At 41.2% G+C, this 24272-nt stretch overlaps 1 protein-coding gene across 3 annotated transcripts in view; it reads left to right on the forward strand.

Annotated features, from left to right (window-relative positions):
• LOC112577761 (ATP-dependent translocase ABCB1) overlaps positions 1-24272 on the forward strand; it is a 111089-nt gene that overhangs the window by 53182 nt on the left and 33635 nt on the right. Inside the window, exons 1-11 of one of the 3 annotated variants that reach the window (XM_044946555.1) lie at positions 11135-11190; positions 12129-12300; positions 13237-13350; positions 13494-13604; positions 13692-13817; positions 13924-14127; positions 15020-15190; positions 17164-17325; positions 18383-18559; positions 20396-20542; positions 21744-21851. In XM_044946555.1, the coding sequence (XP_044802490.1) occupies positions 12196-12300; positions 13237-13350; positions 13494-13604; positions 13692-13817; positions 13924-14127; positions 15020-15190; positions 17164-17325; positions 18383-18559; positions 20396-20542; positions 21744-21851 (1425 nt within the window). In that variant the 5' untranslated portion in view covers positions 11135-11190; positions 12129-12195. Of the gene's footprint in view, positions 1-11134; positions 11191-12128; positions 12301-13236; positions 13351-13493; positions 13605-13691; positions 13818-13923; positions 14128-15019; positions 15191-17163; positions 17326-18382; positions 18560-20395; positions 20543-21743; positions 21852-24272 lie in introns of those variants that run through there. The other 2 variants (XM_025290988.2, XM_044946554.1) reach the window with 2 other exon arrangements.

Consider the following 24272-nt stretch of genomic DNA (forward strand, 5'->3'; position numbering starts at 1 on the left):
GGTGAGGGGCTGGTGATAAAAGTGGGGCACCTGGCAGGGGCATCTTGATTCTGATGTTGTATTTCCTGACCTCAGCTGTGCTTACATGAGTGCTCACTATTTACTCTTTAAACTGTACACACTGTATTTGGAGTGTATTTTTCTCATATGATACATTTCATACCCATAAAGATGTCCTCTGAGAGATTTGTGATGGCTATGTACCTGTCATAGTTCAGAGGAAAGCAACATCTGTGCTCTATCTCACTTTTTGCGAAGGTTTTTGCTTTTGCCTTAACATGAGTCTGACTAAAAAATGGGAAGTCTTGCTTCATTGCCTTGCAAATACCCAGTCAAATGAAGCCCCTCTTCTCTTGGAGCTTTAATTCTGGCGGGGGGAGGGGACAGATACAAACAACCACAGGTCAACAACATATCTAATGTACCAGTTGGGGTAAATATTGTTTGGAGAAGTTAAATACTCCCTTAGAGTCATGGAGGATACTGTTTCAAGAGTGTATTCAGCCAAGTACTTTCTGAATAAATGTCTGAGTAGAGACAGAATGAAATTTTGAACTTGGCGTTCATTTCCAATTTTTCTCAATGGAGAGGTGTATCAGAAAAAGAATCTCTTTACCAACATGGGGCGACAAATCTTATCTGATTCTGCCTAGTTATCGCGCCAAGGGAAAGCATCTCTCTGTAGAAATCAAAATTGCAAGCCTCACCTTCATGTGCTGCTAGAGTTTGAATTTATAATACTCTGAGGACCAGGGAACTCTCTCTTCCTAAAGCTGAGGGTTTCACATTAAAAATCAATCCGAGTCCAGTGGTAGCACTAGGGTGTTGGGTAGAAGAAATTTAAAAGTTGCTGAAAATTCGTGAACTAAGCAGCTAAATTAAGAAGTTAGAAAAAGAATAACAGAGAAAGGAAGTATAAGAAAGATAAAGGATTAACAGCAAAAACATTTTAATAGAAAATAAGATAAAGAAGCAAAGGGCTGACAAAAAATCATTAATTTTTATGAAAATATGGATAAATAATGAAGTAGTATTTTGCAGGTTAAATCAGAAACAAAATGAAGGAGAACAAGGAAAAACGTTGCTATAGATTTTTAAAAATTTATTTTAAGAATTGCAGTTTTATACCAGTAATTAAAAATCCCTGATGAGATAGATGATGTCCCAGAAAAATATAGGTTAAAATTCTCACTTAAGACACTAACTTGAGTAGAACCATAATCAGTAAAGAAATTGAATCCAGCTTAAAATCTCCGTCTTTTGCCTTTCCTATACATACACACATAAACACGCAAAAACCCACCAGGTCCAGATAATTTTCCAGACAGATTTTACCAAAACTTCAAGAAAGAGATAACCCCATCTTACACAGATTGTTCAAGAGAACAAAAAAAACATATATATAAAGTGAGTTCATTTTATGAGGCTAGTATAACCTTGACATCATAACAAGATAGCAGGTATATGAGAGAGGAAAATTATAAGACAGTTTCATCTAAAACATAGATGCAGAAAGTCTAGACAGTATTTGCTAAATGAATCAATGTGAAAACTATCATCAGATTAAAAAAAATTTCTGAACCTGTTGGCTTGATCCCGTAAGTACAAAGATGATTTAAAATCCATGAATATAATTAACCACAGTAGTTGATTGGAAGAAAGAAATTTTGTTTTGATGGATGAGATAAAAGTATTAATTACAGATGATTCATGACAAAAACTTTCTTAATTTAATAAAAGAGTATGTACCAGATACCTACAGGAAATTTTATTAAATGGTAAAATGTTAATAGCATTCCTTTAAAATAATGAAACAAGTCTGCTAGCACCATTTCTATTTAGAGTTGTATTGGTACAAGATAATAAAATTAAGGAAAAAATAAGAGTAAGAATAATAAAAAAGAAAAGTTATTAGGTTGGTAAACAAAAAGCAAAACTGTCATTCTGTATAGAATATATGATTGTCTACATAGCAACTCTAGTAACAGTGTAATAATGTCTACAGACCAACAGTGTACAGGAAGGCCTCTGGGTACCTGCTGACAGTTCAGGGGTAAAAATGGCATTCCTGTGAACAGTTAGAGAACATGTTGTGCTCTGTCAATTCTAGGATGCACGTTTTTCTCTTGCAATTCATCAACTCTGAAATTGAGACAAATCCTACAATCAGAGCTATCTTACAATTGCTGTGGGTCTGGATTGAGAAGCTGAGTTCTTGCAGGAAGGATTTGTGTTTGCTTCTGCCACTCACTGGGGGCACTATTAACCTGAGCCCATGTACATTATATTCTTTGTCTAGGAGTTTTTGAACCGCACTAGTGAATTCATATTTTTCAGACCTGCATAAGCATTGCCTTTTATGGTTCCAGTTCCCAGGGGACATGTTTTCCCCTCACCCTTCATCTGAAGGGTGAATGCTGTATAAGCATTGCCTTTTATGGTTCCGGTTCCCAGGGGACATGTTTCCCCCCCACCCTCATCTGTTGTCAAGGTTGAGACAAGCAGGCTCTCCTGCTGTCACTTTCCATGGTACACATGCTTATTATATTCAGGCTGTAGCCTGTTGGGTCCCTGCTGTATATGGAGTGTTCTGTTAAACTCCTTTATTAATGTTCATAGAATAACACGATTATAATACTTCTTAGATTAATGGCATCCAAAATTTGAAGAACATGATAATTTTAGAAGATATTATTAGCAATGAAAAACTATAATGATGTATAACCTGGGTGTAAGGAGGGAAAGGTGTCAAGTCCAATATTCAAAACTTAGATAAATCTTATTTTAGTTCACTGAAAGTTTAAAGGAATTGAAAGTATTTTTTAATGCAGTGATTGAAGTAATTAGATCTAAGTAATTAGATGGTGATTGCAGCCATGAAATTAAAAGACGCTTACTCCTTGGAAGGAAAGTTATGACCAACCTAGATAGCATGTTAAAAACCAGAGACATTACTTTGTCAACAAAGGTCCATCTAGTCAAGGCTATGGTTTTTCCAGTAGTCATGTATGGATGTGAGAGTTAGACTATAAAGAAAGCTGAGTGCTGAAAAATTGATGCTTTTGAACTGTGGTGTTGGAGAAGACTCTTGAGAGTCCCCTGGACTGCAAGGAGATCCAACCAGTCCATCCTAAAGGAGATCAGTCCTGGGTATTCATTGGAAGGACTGATGTTGAAGCTGAAACTCCAATACTTTGGCTACCTGATGTGAAGAGCTGACTTATTTGAAAAGACCCTGATGCTGGGAAAGATTGAGGGCAGGAGGAGAAGGGGACGACAGAGGATGAGATGGTTGGATGGCATCACTGACTCAATGGACATGGGTTTGGGTAGACTCCGGGAGTTGGTAATTGACAGGGAGGCCTGGTGTGCCACAGTTCATGGGGTCATAAAGACTCAGACACGACTGAGCAACTGAACTGAAGTAATTAGGTACAGATTTTTTTGTTTTGTTTTTTATAGAAGATAGTGATCAACTTTTTAACAAGCAAATGGGCTTACACAGTTATATTCAAAGATTCATTTTATGTGTAGAATTATTTCTTCAGAAGATGTTATTTACTGGACTCTGTCTTTGAAAGGTCCCCTAGAAAATTGGAAATTATTGGAAATTACTTTTTCGTGAATATCAGGAGTAGACTCAAGACTACAACCTGATGGCCTAAGGTTCTCTCCAGCTTGGCCATTTCCGGAACGTTCAGTTCATTTGGCAAATTTATTCGGCATCTACCACATGCAAAGCACTGTGCTAGGCTCTGGGTTTTCACTTGTGTATTGGCAGTGAGTGAAAGTCGCCTAGTCGTGTCCGACTCTTTGCGACCCCGTGGACTATAGCCTGCCAGGCTCCTCTGTCCATGGAATTTTCCAGGCAAGAATACTGGAGTGGGTTGCCATTTCCTTCTCCAATCTTTGAATAAAAAATAGCAAGAAAAATATCTTTGTTAAAATCAGTGCTCAGGCTGATTTCTTTATACATTCTAGACTTATTCATATATTAAATGCTGGCATTTTTATAGAGTTTTAATTCTGGTATTAAACTGATTCAATTAAGCAGTGTTTTTTTTTTAAGTTGCTACAAATAAGTAACCAGGTCTTCAAAAATTATAATAAATTTTGAAAAACCAAAGTAGCCCTCACTGTTTTTTTTTTACATCAAAAAGCTTAAAAATCAATTATCTGTTAAACAAAATGAAAATTTAGAAATGTTTTCTCAAAATATGGATATAATTATGTTAAACCCTCCAGAATATGACAGAAATATTTTTCTGAATTTTATTCAATTTTAATTTTCTTATGCATTAGGTGATGATGTTTGGTATTCATATCAGAATTTCCTTGAAAAGCTGTTTTTATTAACTATTTCTTATAATTATTCAAAAAGTAAATGTAAAAGTGTTTTAAACAGTTAAAAACCTAAGAAAAGGAAGTTTCAGGTCATAATCATATTCCTCTGTTTAAGTTTTCAGATAATTCCTAATGCTTCATCACTTTGTATTTAGAACACTACACTTACCTTTCCTGTTGATGGGAACCTTGTAAAAGAATTAGCACATTTCCTCAGGCAATGAGTTATAGGAAGTCTATATGTCTTGGACATCTTGATATGCTACTTTATCTTTGCCTTTTTTGCCCTCATATGATCCCTGGTCAAAATAATAAGGTGGAAAAAAAGAGAAGGAAGGGAGGGAGGAGAGTATGAAGGAAGAAAAAAATCATCAGAGACATGAATTAAATGATGAATTGTTTAAATGTGTTTTGAAGAAATCAAAGAATGTGCTGATGAGGGTGAGCAGGACAAGTTTACTTCAACCATGGTGGTCAAGGAAGGCACGCATGTTGGATATTTGAGGATTCCTGGAGGCTGGTAAAGGAAGGGAAAAAGCCTGCTGTAGTAAGGAAGGGACACAAGAGTCTTTCAGGTTTCCCGAGATGGCAGAGACTTTGGTATATTCTAGAAAATATCCTAAGGCTTGTGTGACTGGAGCTCGGTTGAGTTAGAGGAGATTGAAGTGAAGAGGGGCTGTTGAGGGTGGGTGGGGGCCAGAACATGGGGACTTGCGTGTCCTGGTAAGGAGTCAGGATTTAACTCCAAGGGCACAGGGAAGCAGTTGAGGGATTTAAACAAAGGAATGGCATCTAGTTTATGTTTTAAAATTGTTTTTCTGTCTATAATTGGTCCAGTGAGTGGATCAGTTCAGTTCAGTTCAGTCGCTCAGTTGTGTCCAACTCTTTGCAACCCCATGAAATGCAGCACGCCAGGCCTCCCTGTCCATCACCAACTCCCGGAGTTCACTCAGACTCACGTCCATCGAGTCGGTGATGCCATCCAATCATCTCATCCTCTGCCGTCCCCTTCTCCTCCTGCCCCCAATCCCTCCCAGCATCAGGGTCTTTTCCAGTGAGTCAACTCTTCGCATAAGGTGGCCAAAGTACTGGAGTTTCAGCTTCAACATCAGTTCCTCCAATGAACACCCAGGACTGATCTCCTTTAGGATGGACTGGTTGGATCTCCTTGCAGTCCAAGGGACTCTCAAGAGTCTTCTCCAACACCACAGTTCAAAAGCATCAATACTTCAGCACTCAGCTTTCTTTACAGTCCAACTCTCGCATCCATACATGACCACTCGAAAAACCATAGCCTTGACTAGACGGACCTTTGTTGACAAAGTAATGTTTCTGCTTTTGAATATGCTGTCTAGGTTGGTCTTAACTTTCCTTCCAAGGAGTAAGCGTCTTTTAATTTAATGGCTGCAGTCACCATCTGCAGTGATTTTGGAGCCCCAAAAAATAAAGTCTGACACTGTTTCCACTGTTTCCCCATCTATTTCCCATGAAGTGGTGGGACTGGATGCCATGATCTTATTTTTCGGAATGTTGAGCTTTAAGCCAACACTTTCACTCTCTTCACTTTCATCAAGAGGCTTTTTAGTTCCTCTTCACTTTGCTGCCATAAGGGTGGTGTCATCTGTATATCTGAGGTTCTTGATATTTCTCCTGGCAGTCTTGATTCCAGCTTGTGCTTCTTCCAGCCCTACGTTTCTCATGATGTACTCTGCATAAAAGTCAAATAAGCAGGATGACAATATGCAGGCTTGACGTTCTCCTTTTCCTATTTCTAACCAGCCTGTTGTTCCTTGTCCAGTTTTAACTGTTGCTTCCTGACCTGCATATAGGTTTCTCAAGAGGCAGGTCAGGTGGTCTGGTATTCCCATCTCAGAATTTTCCACAGTTTATTGTGATCCACACAGTCAAAGGCTTTGGCATAGTCAGTAAAGCAGAAATAGATGTTTTTCTGAACTTTCTTGCTTTTTTGATGAACCAGCTGATGTTGGCAATTTGATCTCTGGTTCCTCTGCCTTTTCTAAAACCAGCTTGAACATCTGGAAGTTTATGGTTCATGTACTGCTGAAGCCTGGCTTGGAGAATTTTAAGCAGTACTTTAATAGTGTGTAAGATGAGTGCAATTGTGTGGTAGTTTGAGCATTCTTTGGCATTGCCTTTCTTTGGATTGGAATGAAAACTGACCTTTTCCAGTCCTGTGGCCACTGCTGAGTTTTCCACATTTGCTGGCATATTGAGTGCAGCACTTTCACAGCATCATCTTTCAGGATTTGAAATAGCTCAACTGGAATTCCATCACCTCCACTGGCTTTGTTCGTAGTGATGCTTTCTAAGGCCCACTTGACTTCACATTCCAAGATGTCTGGCTCTAGGTGAGTGATCACACCATCGTGATTATCTGGGTCGTGAAGATCTCTTTTGTACAGTTCTTCTGTGTATTCTTGCCATCTCTTCTTAATATCTTCTGATTCTCTTAGGTCCCCACCATTTCTGTCCTTTATTGAGCTCATCTTTGCATGAAATGTTCCCTTGGTATCTCTAATTTTCTTGAAGAGATCTGTAGTCTTTCCCATTCTGTTGTTTTCCTCTATTTCTTTACATTGATTGCTGAGGAAGGCTTTCTTATCTTTCCTTGCTATTCTTTGGAGCTCTGCATTCAGATGTTTATATCTTTCCTTTTCTCCTTTGCTTTTCACTTCTCTTCTTTTCACAACTATTTGTAAGGCCTCCCCAGACAGCCATTTTGCTTTTTTGCATTTCTTTTCCATGGGGATGAACTTGATCCCCTGTCTCCTGTACAATGTCACGAACCTTTGTCCATATTTCATCAGGCACTCTGTCAGATCTAGTCCCTTAAATCTTTTTCTCACTTCCACTGTATAATCATAAGGGATTTGATTTAGGTCATACCTGAATGGTCTAGTGGTTTTCCCTACTTTCTTCTATTTAAGTCTGAATTTGGCAATAAAGAGTTCATGATCTGAGCCACAGTCAGCTCCTGGTCTTGTTTTTTGCTGACTGTATAGAGCTTCTCCATCTTTGGCTGCAAAGAATATAATCAATCTGATTTCAGTGTCAACCATCTGGTGATGTTCACGTGTAGAGTCGTCTTTTGTGTTTTTGGAAGAGGGTGTTTGCTATGACCAGTGCGTTCTCTTAGCAAATAGCCTTTGCCCTGCTTCATTCCGTATTCCAAGGCCAAATTTGCCTGTTACCCCAGGTGTTTCTTGACTTCCTCCTTTTGCATTCCAGTCCCCTGTAATGAAAAGGACATCTTTTTTGGGGTGTTAGTTCTAAAAGATCTTGTAGGTCTTCATAGAACCGTTCAGCTTCTTCAGCGTTACTGGTTGGGGCATAGGCTTGGATTACTGTGATATTGAATGGTTTGCCTTGGAAACGAACAGAGTTCATTCTGTCATTTTTGAGATTGCCTCCAAGTACTGCATTTCGGACTCTTTTGTTGACCATGATGGCTACTCCATTTCTTCTAAGGGATTCCTGCCCACAGTAGTAGATATAATGGTCGTCTGAGTGAAATTCACCCATTCCAGTCCATTTTAGTTCACTGATTCCTAGAATGTCGATGTTCACTCTTGCCATCTCCTGTTTCACCACTTCCAATTTGCCTTGATTCATGGACCTAACATTCCAGGTTCCTATGCAATATTGCTCTTTACAGCATCGGACCTTGCTTCTGTCACCAGTCACATCCACAACTGGGTATTGTTTTTGCTTTGGCTCTGTCCCTTCATTCTTTCTGGAGTCATTTGTCCACTGATCTCCAGTAGCATATTGGGCACCTACCAACCAGGGGAGCTCCTCTTTCTGTATCATATCATTTTGCCTTTTCATACTTTCGTGGGGTTCTCAAGGCAAGATTACTGAAGTGGTTTGCCATTCCCTTCTCCAGTGGACCACATTCTGTCAGACCTCTCCACCGTGACCCGCCCGTCTTGGGTGGCCCCACCCCGCATGGCTTAGTTTCATTGAATTAGACAAGGCTGTGGTCCGTGTGATCAGATTGACTAGTTTTCTGTGAGTATGGTTTCAGTGTGTCTGCCCTCTGAAACCCTCTCACAACACCTACTGTCTTACTTGTGTTTCTCTTACTTTGGACATGGGGTATCTCTTCATGGCTGGTCCAGCAAAGCACAGCCCCTGCTCCTTACCTTGGACGAGGGGTATCTCCTCAGGGCCGCCTGTCCTGACCTTGAACATGGAGTAACTCTCCTGAGCTACCCCTCTCCGGAGGTCAGGGGCGGCGACCAAGAGGAGTTTCACCACGCCCGAGGTCAGGGATGGTGGCCGAGAAGAGCAGCCCCAGGTCCAAGGAGCAGCAGCTGCGTGGGTGCAGGAGGGCGGAGAGGTGAATGGATGAGACCTGTCAAAAATTTGAACTGCTCAGAAAACTGTTGAAGTGTTCCAGGAGAAGGATGATAAGTCCCTGGATTTGGGATTTAATTTGGAAGTAGAATTATTAAGGGGCTTCCCAGGTGACTCAGTGGTAAAGAATCCGCCTGCCAATTCAGGAAATGTGAGAGACGCAGATTTGATCCATTGGTCAGGAAGATCCCCTGGAGAAGGAAATGGCAGCCCATTCCAGTATTCTTGCCTGGAGAATCCAATGGACAGAGGAGCCTGGTGGGCTACAGTCTATGGGATGGCAGAAGAGTTAGACACGACTTAGTGACTGAACAATAGCAATAATAGAATTATTAAAGCTATTCTTAGACCAAATATAATTCTTCTGTTTTCCTTCTAGTTTTTACCCTTCCCTTTGCTGCTTCCACATAGACAGGTAATTAGGGTCTTACTCTGATTTTCTCTTCAAATTAGCAGGTACAGTAAGATCTCTCAAATTCTCTCAGAATTGGGGAATTTAATTTAGTAGTTTACAGTGGGGCTTCCCTGGTGGCCCAGACGGTAAAGAATTTGCTTGGAATGCAGGAGACCTGGGTTTGATCCGTGGGTTGGAAAAATCCCTTGGAGAAGGGAGTAGCTGTCCACACCAGTATTCTTTCCTGGAGAATCCCATGGACAGAGGAGCCCGGCGGGCTACAGTCCATGGGGTTGCAAGGAGTCGGACACAGCTGAGTGACTAACACACACACGCACACACAGCAGAAATTTTTCCTTGCTCTCAAAGGTGGCTATTTGCATCATTGATAAATGTGTTCATATTACTTAAGAAGAATAGTTGTTTCTAATTGTTAGTGTTTTGTTATGTAACTTTGACCCCTTTTAGGAAATCCTACTTTACCATTTTGATACTACAGTTTTTAATGAATTGATGATTTTAATATCTAATTTTGTACATATGACACTTTTGTTGACAAGCTAATGAGAAAGCCTATGCAAAAGGAGTCATGTTTGGTTCTCCCCCTTCCTTACCCACTTCTTTTTTTTCATTTATCTTTTCTGGCATCTAAGTGATTTTCTTCCTTGTTGCTTCTTCCTGTGCAAAAGTTTCCTCTGGCTGCTTGGGACACAGCATATCACAGTGATTTCTACATTAGTCTCGGTAAGCAAGAACTGAAATAAAGGCAAAACAAAGTGTGAGTCATAAGCATTAAAGTTCCTTAAGTGTAATCATGTATAATTTATGCCCAGTGGTACCTTCATATCATATCAGCTCATAAAGTGGGAGACATATATATTCAAACCATTGAAGGACATTTCTCAAAAATAATTTCCTGGTCAAGGGTTATAACTGGCTAGTTGGAGATTTACATTTTTTGGAGGGAGAAACTTTCATAATGTATTACCATTTTATCACTATAAAGTTCCATTTAAATTTACTCTTTAGGAAGTACTCATGTAAATTTCATTGGGCCATGCCATGCTTTGGTAACTGGTTATTGGTGAAGTAGTTTTTAAATGTCATGAGGGCATGAAAGAATACGTGTTCATATCTGAGCAGGGCTTGACCTCTGCTTGTACATTCTAACAAATGGAACAAATCCTCCAAAAAATTAATATAATACTGTATAATGTTTATACCATCATGTGTTTATGGATCAAAGAACTCAAAATATGCATCCTATTAGAGATAAACTCTTTCATTTCCACAATTATGAGCTCCTCTGTCTGCAAGGCAATGTTCTGATATCCGGTAGGGAGTTGTATTAAGAGAATAAAGACAGATTTAGGGCTCAATTACAGTCTGTTCTCTCTGATTGTTTTACCATCATTCTGTATCTGCAAAGATCCTTCTTTTTCTTTAAATCTGATCCCCATTCACTTATCTCTGTATCTGTCTTCTTAAGCGGAACAGTCTGCTATGCACCTATCTTCTTTAATTTGAATATCAGAAATTAACCACTTCCCCAGGGTTTAAAAAGTGCTCAAATTATGTTAAATCATTAGAATGAGAGAGGGAAATGTCTCTCAACGGGCTCCAACATTGCTTTGGTTTTTGTTTGCTTCCTTGGTTTAGCCCTCTTTTGTGTAATCCCCTGTATTTGCTTTACCATATGAGTAAAGAATTAATCATTCTTTACTCATATGGTAAAGAATCCGCCTGCAATACAGGGACCTGAGTTCGCTCCCTGGCTCAGGAAGATCCCCTCTGGAGGGGAGGGCACGGCAACCCACTCCAGTATTCTTGCTTGGGAAATCCCATGGACAGATGAGCTTGGAGAGCTACAATCCTTGCAAAGAGTCGGACAGGACTTAGCACAGGAAACGGTTTATTCACATGTAAAAAGTCTTAGATGGCAGTTCAGAGCACTCAGATTGCTCCTACACATGCTTTTTTCTCATTTGGTCCTTCCAGCAGGCCCAGAAGGAGGCAGGGCAGGGAGCAAACTGCCTTCATCCTTGATGTGCAGAGGTTTCAAGGACTTACTGGTATTGAGTACTTTCTTTTTTTAAAATTAATTTTTATTGGAGTATAGTTACTTTATAATGTTATGCTAGTTTCTATCATACAGCAGAGAATCAGAGAGAGAGAGAGAGATATATATATATATATATATGTATCTATATATATATACACACACACACACACACACACACACACACACACACCCCTGTATCCCCTCTTTTTTGAATTTCTTTCCCATTTAGGTCACTGCAGAGCACTGAGTAGAGTTCCCTGTGCTCATTAGTTATCTGTTTTACGCATAGTATCAGTAGTTTGTGTATGTGTCAGTCCAAACCTCCGAATTCATCCCACCCCATCTCTTCCCCGCCTTGGTGTCTGTATGTTCTCTACGTCTGTGTCTTTATTTCTGTTTTGCAAATCAGATCGTCTGTACTACTTTTCTCAATTCCATATCTGTGTTAATATATGATATTTGTTTTCTTCTGACTTACTTCGCTCTGTACGACAGTCTCTAGGTCCACATCCCCACACACGTCTGTATTGAGTACTTTCTAGCATTATATCTTCATTTTATTGATACATTTTAAATGCATGCAGATTTTAAAGGGAAAACACAAGTGTTTTTTCATAGCTTGTGTTTTGTCTTCTATGAAACAGTGCAAGTGCTGTAAGTTTGCTAAGTATTACTTCTTTTCACTATTGCTAAGGCCAGAGAAGGTGCTTTTAGAACATGCCTCCACAAATTACTTAATTTCCATAAGGCCTCAGTTGCCTTTTCTGCACAAAGAGATTAAAATAGTACTAACATCATAGGGTCAACCTGTGGGAAAAAGGGAGAAAATACATGCAAAGCACCCATCAGAGGCCTTGGTGCGTCTTGAGTACTCAACAACCATCATGCTGTATTGACCCATTTTGTAAGATTTTACAAGCATGTGTGATAATTTGTTACTTCTCCCAGGTACAACAAAAATTTGGAAGAAGCCAAGAGAATTGGAATAAAGAAAGCTATCACGGCCAACATCTCTATGGGTGCTGCTTTTCTGTTGATCTATGCATCCTATGCCCTGGCATTCTGGTACGGGACCTCCTTGGTCCTCTCAAGAGAATATTCCATTGGACAACTGCTCACGGTAAGTGATGTCATAGTAAGAGATGAATCACCTTTAAAATGTCAATGAAATTTAGTGGTGTTGGTTTGACTGTTGGAGAATATATTTTTGAAGAATTATTAAATAATGGCCAATAAGAGTGAGTGAGAGCCTGGGATTTGATATCAGGCTGATCTGATTCAAATTCTGGCTGTGCCACTTACTGACTGTATGATTTGGTTCAGCCACCTAGACTTTTGAAGACTCTGTTACGTCTTCCACAAAATGGAAATGACGGGAGTAAGACGCCATAACTTTTAGCGTTGTTGTAAGGACTAATTGAGAAAATGAATATAGAAACACTTAGCAAAATTTCTTCTCTGTAAGTTGTTGGATAATATAACTACTGTGTGATTTACAAAGAAGTGAACAGTGACTTTAGTCCTCTTTAACACCTGTAGAGAAACAGTGTCAAATGTACGATAAGAAACTGATTTGGGCAAAATATTTACAAAATATTTTCCTATGTACTGTTCCACTTGATACAACAACACTAAGATTGCTTGGTAGGGAAAACAGAATCTTGTCTTTTTTGCAAATAAAGAAATTGAAGTTCAGACTGTCGAAGAATCACCTGAAGACATACAACCATTTAGTGCTTAATCCAGGGTTCAGACCTCAGGTTTCTGAGTCTCATAATAGGGTTTATCTCCACTATACCCTACTGATGCTCTCAAAAAATTCTTGGCCTTTGAAGACATATGAAAATATTACAGTCATATGGAATTTATTATTTCACGGATCTAGTAAGACTAATTCAGCATTCTCAACTGAAAAGTACTTCAATTTTAAAAATAATAGTTTTAATAGTCAGTATTCATATGTTATCTTGCCATGTAAAAATGGAACGATGTTAAAAGTATGAAAAAAGCATGCTAAATACTAAGTAACTCAATGCTTTTACTTCACATTCCTCAGGTCTTCTTTTCTGTATTAATTGGAGCTTTTAGTATTGGACAGGCATCTCCAAACATTGAGGCCTTTGCAAACGCAAGAGGAGCAGCTTATGAAGTCTTCAAGATCATTGATCACGTAAGTTTGGGCTGGCCATTTATCTATCTGTCTAAAACAGTCTATTTCTTTATCACTTTTATTCAGCTCTCCACAAATGTAATTGAAAGTATTTATTGTAACCTAGTAGTTGCTGTAACCTTCTGACATTTTATTCTGTTTAGAAACCAAACATCGACAGCTATTCAAACACTGGGCACAAACCTGACAATATTAAAGGAAATCTGGAATTCAGAAATGTTCACTTCCATTATCCATCTCGAAATGAAGTTAAGGTACAATGAAATGATTACTCAACAATTCAACAATGTATGTAGTCCTGAAATCTGTGGTTTAAGTTTATTTCTCGTTCATTCTCATAGATCTTGAAGGGCCTCAACTTGAAGGTAGGGAGTGGGCAGACGGTGGCCCTGGTTGGGAACAGCGGCTGTGGGAAGAGCACCACCGTCCAGCTGATGCAGAGGCTGTATGACCCCACGGAGGGCATGGTAAGATGACTCTTGTTCAGCCAGATGCTGCAGCACTGACTTACCTTAGCAGATGGCACATCACAAATCTGTGCTATGTGGATATCACAGCTCCTTTTTATTTTAGGTCAGTATCGACGGACAGGATATCAGGACCATCAACGTAAGGTATCTGCGGGAGATTATCGGGGTGGTGAGTCAGGAGCCCGTGCTGTTTGCCACCACGATAGCTGAGAACATTCGCTACGGCCGTGAAGATGTCACCATGGATGAGATTCAGAAAGCTGTGAAGGAAGCCAACGCCTATGACTTTATCATGAAACTGCCTAATGTAAGTCCTTCTCCATCTTCGTTGTGCTGGAGGGTCATGGCATGCTGGCCTGACGCACGGGAAGTCAGGGTAGGAATATAAACTGGAGGAACTTCCCAAGGTGGCAGATCAAGATGACTCCAGATTTTAAAGCTCCAGGAGCATCAACTAGTAGTAGACATACTTTTTAAAAATATTTGCTTATTTTTTGACTACTCTGGGTCTTCATTGCTGCCAGCCGGGTTTCTCTAGTTGCGGGCAGCAGGGGCTGCTCTCTAGTTGCGGGCGAGGGCTTCTCACTGTGGTGGCTTCTCTGGTCGCAGAGCTCGGGCTCTAGGCGCCCGGGTGCCGGTGGTTGTGGCTCCGGGGCTCCGGAGCACAGGCTCAGTAGCTGTGGCACGTGGATCAGTTGCTCCGTGGCCTGTGGGATCTTTCTGGCCCAGGGTTCACACAGGTGTCCCCTGCATTGCAAGGAGATTCTTAACCACTGGACCATGAGGGAAGACCTGACATATTTTGTTTTTAATTGGGGTTGGTTATTGCTAAGTTTGAGGCCTCCCAGGTGGTGCCAGTGGTAAAGAACTCACCTCCTAATGCAGGAGACATAAGAGACGATCCCTGGGTTGGGAAGATCCCTGGAGGAGGGCATGGCAACCCACTCCAGTATTCTTGCCTGGTGAATTCCATGGACAGAGGAGCCTGGTGGGCTTCAGTCCGTATAGAGTCGTAGAGTTCGACATGACTGAAGCAACTTCACACACACACACACACACACACACACACACACACACACACAACTGGACCATATTGCCTGTGAGGTTTGGGTTGTTTATAGGATTACTTCCCATCTTAAAAATCTGAGCTGAGATAGCTTATTCTGTTGTTTAATCCTCCTGTGTTTTCGGTGTTGTAGAAATTTGACACCCTGGTTGGAGAGAGAGGAGCCCAGCTAAGCGGTGGACAGAAGCAGAGAATCGCCATCGCCCGGGCCCTGGTTCGCAACCCCAAGATCCTCCTGCTGGATGAGGCCACCTCAGCGCTGGACACGGAGAGTGAAGCGGTGGTTCAGGCAGCCCTGGATAAGGTGGGTGAACCTCAGTTCAATCCTAGCTGGTTTGTAAGCATAAGAACATTCCATTGTTAATTCTTCATAAGATTATTTTTAAAGAAATCTCTCCTAAAGTAATTCTTTAAGCTATTAAAACCATCAGGCCTCTCTGGATCTGTATAACTTCTATCTCTCTGGTATATTTTTAGGTAGAGATGAATAAACTTTAATTGAAAGATACTTGCACATTTTTTTAAGTTAAACAATGAGAAATATAGACTTAGATGAAAGTTGGTCTTCATTGTGCTCTTAAAAACTTAGCCTTAGAGATCACCCTGATACTTAGGTTTTATGAGTTTTTACTGTTGTCAACACGAGGAAGATTTACATCTAGTTCTCAAGAGGTCAGATGCCTATCAAAGACAATGGGAAATGAGAGACCTCTTATCTTGAGGAGAGTGCCAGAGAGTTGATGACGCTGGGAATGAAATGAAATGTCCTTGACCATCAACAGAGTTCGACCTTCCTGCAGCACCTGAGTCCGTGTGACTCATTCACTGGCTAGACGTGAATGTGTGGCCACGCCAGTCACCTTGTGCTTGGTCTCCAGTGTCTGATGATAAGGTGGCTCGCTCTGTGAGGACACGGAGCACGGAAACCTTTTCACCCATAAGTGCTGTGAGTTGAAGTGCTCCCGGTAGAACTGAAAGATGAACTCATTTCTGCTCTAATAACAAAACAACTCTGTTTCTCTAAACATTCTGTCAGAGTACGTAACAGATGGTTGAGAAAGGAAAAAGAAAAAAGGTCCCGAACAATTTTGTGGACCAGAATAGATGGAAATGCAACTGAGTCTGCTTTCCCCTCTTCTCTTTGCTTATCTGTGTTTTCTTTCTATTCTACCCTGTTACTATGTATTAAATTATTAATAAAATGAATTTAGAAAGGTTGCATTTAAAAATACCTTTTCCTGTTAATGCACATTTAGAGGGGGCATTCCACATCTCATCCTTTGAAAACATCCAAAGACTTGATCCATTGTCTTCTCTGCTTTCTAGTTGTTTCCACCTAATTTTTCAGATGTGCATTTTTTTTCTTCCTAGACTTTTCCTCACTTCTCATTTTCAAATTGATCCTTATACCTCTCTTTGCTAGCTTATTCTGAGAATTTTATTGCTAGTTCCCAGAGAGAAATATGAATAAGAAAAATTATAAGCACTGAGAAAGTTACAAAGGTTAAAGAAATTGCAGACAAGTGCTGGTTATCTGGCTTTGTTCCATATGAAAATAAAAATTAGATTGGGTGTGTAAGACATTTACTTAACTCCTTAGTTTTTTCCATAATGCTTCTCCCTAGAAATAAGCATCATTTATTAAGCACTTACTGTGTATATCACAGTGCTACCTGTGCGTTATTGTATAGCACAACCACTCCAGAAAGTAGCCTTGTACTATTATCCCTATTGGATATGTGAATAAGTTGAACCTCGCACAGGTTTAAAGACTTGTATAAGATCCTGGAACTAATATTTGAGTTCAGATCAGTGTAACACTGAAGTCTGGCCTTTGTTGCCTCACATCTATTGTTTGTCTTGGTCATCCGGATGTCTGTGAGAGAGCACAGGATGACCTCCTGGGGCACTTGGTGCTGGCTGCCTTGCACAGATCGCAGCGGGCCTGTATCTGCTCCGACTGACTGATTCCTGGGCTGTCGAGTGTTTTACCTCTGTATAAGCCCTTGATTATTATGTAAACTTAGGCTAGTAGAGATGGAGTAGAATCTTAGAGGCTTACATAGTACTAATATGACTATCATATTTGTGTTTATACTTATTAAAACATCATTTAAACCGTTAACAATACTTTTACTGTAGCCAGAGAGTGCCTCATATAGCTTACACAGTTTTGCAATGTCCAGGGCATTGGTGGTCAGTAAATATACATTGAATTACTGAATTTTTTTCATATAATCGTTCATGTATTCAAAAATGAGATTTTTTTCCCTTTAGGCTAGAGAAGGCCGGACCACCATTGTGATAGCGCATCGTCTGTCCACGGTTCGTAATGCTGATGTCATCGCTGGTCTTGATGATGGAGTCATTGTGGAGGAAGGCAATCACCATGAGCTCATGGGGAAGAGAGGCATTTACTTCAAACTTGTCACAATGCAGGTATAGTCTAGCAGTTTCCTCAAGTATCTCAGGCATGAGCTGATTTTTCTGTATTTGGTGCTATAAATAAATGTTACTATTGATTATTTTGAGAAGAGGGAAAAAATTTTTTGGTGGGAAGCAGAGGGAGTGAGGATCACACCAGGTTTTAGTTTTTTTTTTTTTTTTTTTCCCTCTTGAAAGGAGAGAAATGAAGAAGGATAGAGAAAGGTAAAGTTAGAAAGGCTTAAAAGTGAGCTATCCACTCTAGTAGGGGCTTCACAGGTGGCTCAGTGGTAAAAAATCTGCCTGCCAAGCAAGAGACGTGGGTTCAATCCCTAGGTCAGGTAGATCCCCTGGCGAAGGAAATGGCCACCCACTCCAATTTTCTTGCTGGGAAAATTGCACAGACAGAGGAGTCTGGCAGGTTACGGTCCATGGGATTGCAAAAAGTGTAGGACCCGACTGAGCGGCTAACCAGCTGCCGCAGCAGTATCCACTCTCGCAGTTGCTAGCCACACGTGGCTGTTGAGCACGTTAGTGGTGGGTAATCTGAATTGAAGTGTTTGTAAGTAGAAAATGCATACCAGAGTCCAAAGACTTAGTCCAAAGAAAAATGCAAGCTATCTCAAAATGTTTTTACACTGATTACATGTTAATCTAATATCTTAGATACATTAAAGGTTAGATAAAATATATAATTAAAACTAACTTTACCTATCACTTTTTTTTGACATGTCTACTAAAAACATTGTGTCTCACAGTATGACTTGTACCGTTATTTGTGTGATGTCACGGGTCCAAAGCAAATCTGATTGAGCCAAAATCACTCACACATAGGAGGTGACTAGATAAGATACTTGGAATGGATGCCAGATTGTTTCAGCATAGTTTATAGGGATCCTTATTTAATGGTTTCAATTTTCAAATATAATCACACCAAAAAAATGGCAGTTCCACTTCATCCTTTCCCATAAGGACTTAAATTACCATTTTCCTTGATATCTGCTGTTGAGTGATTAGATTTCATTGGTTAACTCCGCCTAACCAACTTGTGCATATTTCTTGTTTATTTTAGACAAAAGGAAATGAACTTGAATTAGAAAATACCCCTGGTGAATCCCTAAGTGAAATTGAAGACTTGTACACATCCCCCCAAGATTCAAGATCCAGTCTAATCAGAAGAAAATCAACTCGCAGGAGTATCCGTGGATCCCAAAGCCGGGACAGAAAGCTCAGTACAGAAGAAACTTTGGTACAAAGGAGGCTGCAGACTGATGTCTTTAACAGTGGGCTAAGGCTGGGATAGGAGTGGGAACAAGAAAGGGTTATCCAGAATTCCCTGTCCTATCCCTTAGCTTGGTCCACAGACCCAAATCTCAACATGTTAACTCTAAGGTGGAATTTATGAATGATAATTTATACGACAAGAACTTTAGAATTAGAGTTTATAATGTAAAGAGATAATAGTGGGCATTCACATACAAACATTTTTGTTCTTTCATCCTTACAAATATGCTTGTCACATTCCAGATGTCCAGTTCAGTTCAGTTCAGTCGCTCAGTCGTGTCCGACTCTTTGCGACCCCATGAATCGCAGCACACCAGACCTCCCTGTCCATCACCAACTCCTGGAGTTCACTGAGACTCACGTCCATCAAGTCAGTGATGCAATCCAGCCATCTCATCCTCTGTTGTCCCCTTCTCCTCCTGCCCCCTATCCTTCCCAGCATCAGAGTCTTTTCCAATGAGTCAACTCTTCACATGAGGTGACCAAAGTACTGGAGTTTCAGCTTTAGCATCATTCCTTCCAAAGAAATCCCAGGGCTGATCTCCATCAGAATGGACTGGTTGGATCTCCTTGCAGTCCAAGGGACTCTCAAGAGTCTTTTCCAACACCACAGTTCAAAAGCATCAGTTCTTCGGCGCTCAGCTTTCTTCACAGCCCAACTCTCACATCCATACATGACTATTGGAAAAACCATAGCCTTGACTAGACGGACCTTTGTTGGCAAAGTAATGTCTCTGCTTTTGAATATGCTATCTAGGTTGGTCATAACTTTGCTTCCAAACAGTAAGCGTCTTTTAATTTCATGGCTGCAGTCACCATCTGCAGTGATTTTGGAGCCCCCAAAAATAAAGTCTGACACTGTTTCCACTGTTTCCCCATCTATTTCCCATGAAGTGATGGGACCAGATGCCATGATCTTAGTTTTCTGAATGCTGAGCTTTAAGCCAACTTTTTCACTCTCCTCTTTCACTTTCATCAAGAGACTTTTGAGTTCCTCTTCCCTTTCTGCCATAAGGGTGGTGTCATCTGCATATCTGAGGTTATTGATATTTCTCCCGGCAATCTTGATTCCTGCCTATGCTTCCTCCGGCCCAGCTTTTCTCATGATGTACTCTGCATATAAGTTAAATAAGCAGGGTGACAATACACAGCCTTAACGTCCTCCTTTTCCTATTTGGAACCAGTCTGTTGTTCCATGTCCAGTTCTAACTGTTGCTTCCTGACCTGCATACAGATTTCTCAAGAGGCAGGTCAGGTGTTCTGGTATTCCCATCTCTTTCAGAATTTTCCACAGTTTATTGTGATCCACACAGTCAAAGGCTTTGGCATAGTCAATAAAGCAGAAGTAGACCACATTCTGTGAGACCTCTCCACCATGACCCACCCATCTTGGGTGGCCCCTCGGGCATGGCTTAGTTTCATTGAGTTAGACAAGGCTGTTGTCCTAGTGTGATTAGAGTGACTAGTTTCTGTGATTACGGTTTCAGTGTGTCTGCTCTCTGATGCCGTCTTGCAACACCTACCATCTTACTTGGGTTTCTCTTACTTTGGATCCAGATGTACGGTCAGACTTAAATATTTACGGAATCATCATGTATTTCTTTAAAAATGAAGGCACAATGTAACAGAATCTGCCTGCACTGTTTAAAAAAATTTACATAGCCATCAATTGATAAGGAAGTAGGAATAAGATCTATTTGTTTAAAAATTGTTGTGCATACAGAAGAACTGTACATCAGTTCAATCCATTAAGATCAGTTATTTTCCTAATGGGTTTGTTGTAATATTTTGTGTTCTCCAGGATGAAAGTGTACCTCCAGTTTCCTTTTGGAGGATTCTGAAGCTGAATATAACTGAATGGCCTTATTTTGTGGTTGGTGTATTTTGCGCCATTATAAATGGAGCTCTGCAACCAGCATTCTCAGTCATATTTTCAAGGATTGTAGGAGTAAGTGTTTATGTTCATTTTGGGGACTTACCTGTGAGTCCTGACTAAAGAATGAACTGCTTGTATTTGTAAATTTATATAAAAGCCACAAAAACATGCATTATACCTTCATATAACAGCTTGAAGATGTAGAAGTTTTATTTGTGTTAGGAAAACTGATTTTTCAAAACTTCGTTTGTCCATTGCAATTAGTTTCTATCCTAGGGCCCTGGGAATGAGGTCCTGTAAATCAGTCCATGAAACTGACTAGGCAGCTGTTCCCTACCTGCCATCGCTGGACTCTGAGTCAACCTCAGCAACAGTTCTGTGACTGGTGTACAGAGAGGGTTCCTCGCGTGTTCATCACACCAGCACAAGGGAGAGCCAGTCTCTGACTCGGATGCTTGTCAGGACGTGATGGGGCTGAGCACTTGGCCTCTGTGGGATGTCCGTCCCACGTATTAAGATGAAAACAAAGCGACGGCTTGAAAAGATTCAGGTTGACAGATACTGATTGCACCTGCTTTTCATGATGGCATTTTCAACCATAAAGTTGCAATCTCACAAGTCAGATTTTGGCCCAGTGTGAAGGAAGATGGTTTTCTTTCCCTGTGAAGTGGTTGTTCTCTGCATGCGTTTTGAGGCCAAGGCATCCTGTTTAGCTCTTTTAACCAGGGTCTCCCAGTGTGGTTCCGGGTGAGCTGGCTGTAGTTCCCCACTGTCTGTCTAACAGGCCACCCTACAAAGAAGGGTGGCTGAAGAAGCCTCCTTTCTTCAGAGAGACCTGGGCTGAGTATATGCGCTCACCTCCTGGGCTCTCCAAAACCGCATCAGCAGATGTGTCTCCAGACACCTTGAGACAGTTGGAAATGTCGCCGTGTGAAACAACAGACTGCCACACAGTGTAGTTTCCATCAGAGGAGTAAGACAGTATTTGTCCCCAGTTCTGCGGTAGTGGGTTTGGTGCTGACTTGAAGCACCCGTTACTTCAAGAAGGAGTATGAGCGGAGAAAGAGTTGGATGGATTAATGAATGAGTGACAGGCCATGCCCCTAGGGAAGGCACGATACCACCCCATTGAAGTCTGGCCTTCGGGAAGCCTGCCTGAGCTCCACATGCTAAGGCCCTCTTGACCCCAAGTACTATAACTAGATGTAAAATGGGTCAGACTGTGAATGATTTCGTCAGTGGTACTGAAACCCTTAAATATTTTCTTTGCCAGATCTTCACCAGAAGTGTCAATGATGAAACCAAACGACAGAACAGTAACTTGTTTTCACTGTTGTTTCTAATCCTTGGAATTATTTCTTTTATTACATTTTTCCTTCAGGTAAGTGTCTACATTTTCACTTTTTCTTTTTCCATTTGGAGAAATGTATCATTACCCAACTGGTGGGATTTATTAAGCATCTGTGTGATTTGCTGTTTAGTAGAGTCGTTCCTCTAGTCACTGGGCTCTTAGCAGTCAGTTTCCTTGACTTAAATCAAAGATGTTTTCTTCCTCTGGCTTTCTCTTATACCCCAAGGGAAGGAACCCTTGCTTTTTTCCTTCTCCCCACCTTCTCCCCTGACTGGAAATGTTCATGAAGTCAGAGGGAATGGAGAGTGTTTGATCTAACACAGTGATTGGAAGTAAAAGCAGGGGTCTTAGAAATGGAAGCTAGGGGAGCTGTGGACACATGTCTGGATATATAAGTACTGCCATCCAGTTCTGATAGTCAAGTATCTTCCAGTGTTCTAAAAGCAAGAACAAACCTCAGAGCCCCACAAGCCAGTCATGCTGATTTTAAAAATATTTGAAGAGTGTGTCATTCTTTTCCTGAAGAAGAAGGAACCTTTCTAATTATGGAAGAGTGCCAGTCTTCAAAGAAAAACTTTAGTAAGCATATGCAAAGTATGCTTTTACAGATTGCAGATCATTTGGCTGAAATGAAATTGCCAGGAGTTTGAGTACGCTAGACGCTCCGCATGGTAAGGCAGTATGGGCTTTGGTGTTAGGTGTAGGGTCAGGTATGAGTTGTACCAGTTCCTAATTCTGTGTCCTTGGGCAAGTAAATAACTGAAACTGTGTAAGCCTTGGTTCCCTCATCTGTTAGAATGGGGATAATGGTAGCTGACTCTTGGTCATGAGTCATGATGAAAAGAGGTAAGGTCCTAGTTGTGTGTGAGATGATTATAAACATAATCACTTATTAAATGAATGAGTGGTAGCTGCTGCTGCTAAGTTGCTTCAGTCGTGTCTGACTCTGTGTGACCCCATAGATGGCAGCCCACCAGGCTCCTCTGTCCCTGGGATTCTCCAGGCAAGAATACTGGAGTGGGTTGCCATTTCCTTCTCCAATGCATGCCTGCATGCTAAGTCACTTCAGTCGTGTCTAACTCTGTGTGACCCTATAGACAGCAGCCCTCCAGGTTCCTCTGTCCACGGGATTCTCTAGGCAAGAATACTGAAGTGGGTTGCCATTTCCTTCAGAATGAGTGGTTAGTCACATGTAATTTTTAAAGATAGAACTTTATTTTGCATGATGTGAGCATGTTTATATATTTTGAATAGACAGGACACTTTTCTGGACATGATAGGAGATCCCAAACCCTGGACTGTTTTGTTATGAGTCCTTCAAGTCTCTTTGGGGAATCTGATCATACGAAAATAAATGTGACCCTCTAACTTGTATACAGATTGTCGTACCAAGTATTAACGCCAGAGAAGTTGGGAGAATGTAGAGGCTGCTGAGGGTGCAGTTGGTTAAGGAGCTGGGAGCAGGATAGGCTTTGAGCCGGAAGTCTGAGTTGGTGACACAAAGGCAGACAAAGTGGTGCCTTTGTCACACAGTGATGCCCAGGGAGAGTGGGGCCTGGCTTGCCTGGCAAACCCAGGTGAGAACAAAGGCTCTGAATTCCAGGACCTCAGAAGTGCAGAGGTGGCACTGTGCCAACAATGGGATTAGAACATGCTGTTAGATGGTGTCAGCCCCTCATTTAGAAAAGCAAGGAAGGAGCTCACTGGGGGATAGTCCAGGCTCTGGGTACTCATTCTGGTTAAGATTCTTCAGATGCACGTCAGATTCCAGCTCTGCCACCTTAGAACTGTAGCCTCTGGCCACTTCCCAGCCTCCCTCAACCTCCATTTCTTCTGTAAAGTGGTAATTATAGGTTTGTCCTAAGGACTTGTGGAGATAATGTTCCTGACATACTTAAAATGGCTGCTACTGCTAAGTCACTTCAGTCGTGTCCGACTCTCTGTGACCCCATAGACGTCAGCCCACCAGGCTCTCCTGCCCCTGGGATTCTCCAGGCAAGAACACTGGAGTGGGTTGCCATTTCCTTCTCCAATGTATGAAAGTGAAAAAGTGAAAGTGAAGCCGCTCATTCATATCCGACTCTTAGCGACCCTATGGACTGCAGCCTACCAGGCTCCTCCACCCATGGGATTTTCCAGGCAAGAGTACTGGAGTGGGGTGCCATTGCCTTCTCTGGCTAGTTCTCAACCAAATGACAAGAGTAGTATTCTCATAGTGGGCAGGACAGTTCAGGTTTTATTCAGTTTAAAGCAGAAACCTTCATCTGGTCATTTCCTAGTAAAGCTAATTATTTTGGTAATGGTAGGCTTCAACTCAGTTAATCCAGGGTCTCTTTCTCTCCCCCTTGTCCCTGGCGTGGTGTGTACTAGCAGCATTGCAGCACTGGGTGGGGGGCTCTGGGCTGTGCACCTCCCCTGCCCCCTGCTTCACACTGGTGACCGGAGGGGCTG

Source organism: Bubalus bubalis, chromosome 8, assembly GCF_019923935.1.
Source record: "Bubalus bubalis isolate 160015118507 breed Murrah chromosome 8, NDDB_SH_1, whole genome shotgun sequence".
NCBI lineage: Eukaryota > Metazoa > Chordata > Mammalia > Artiodactyla > Bovidae > Bubalus > Bubalus bubalis.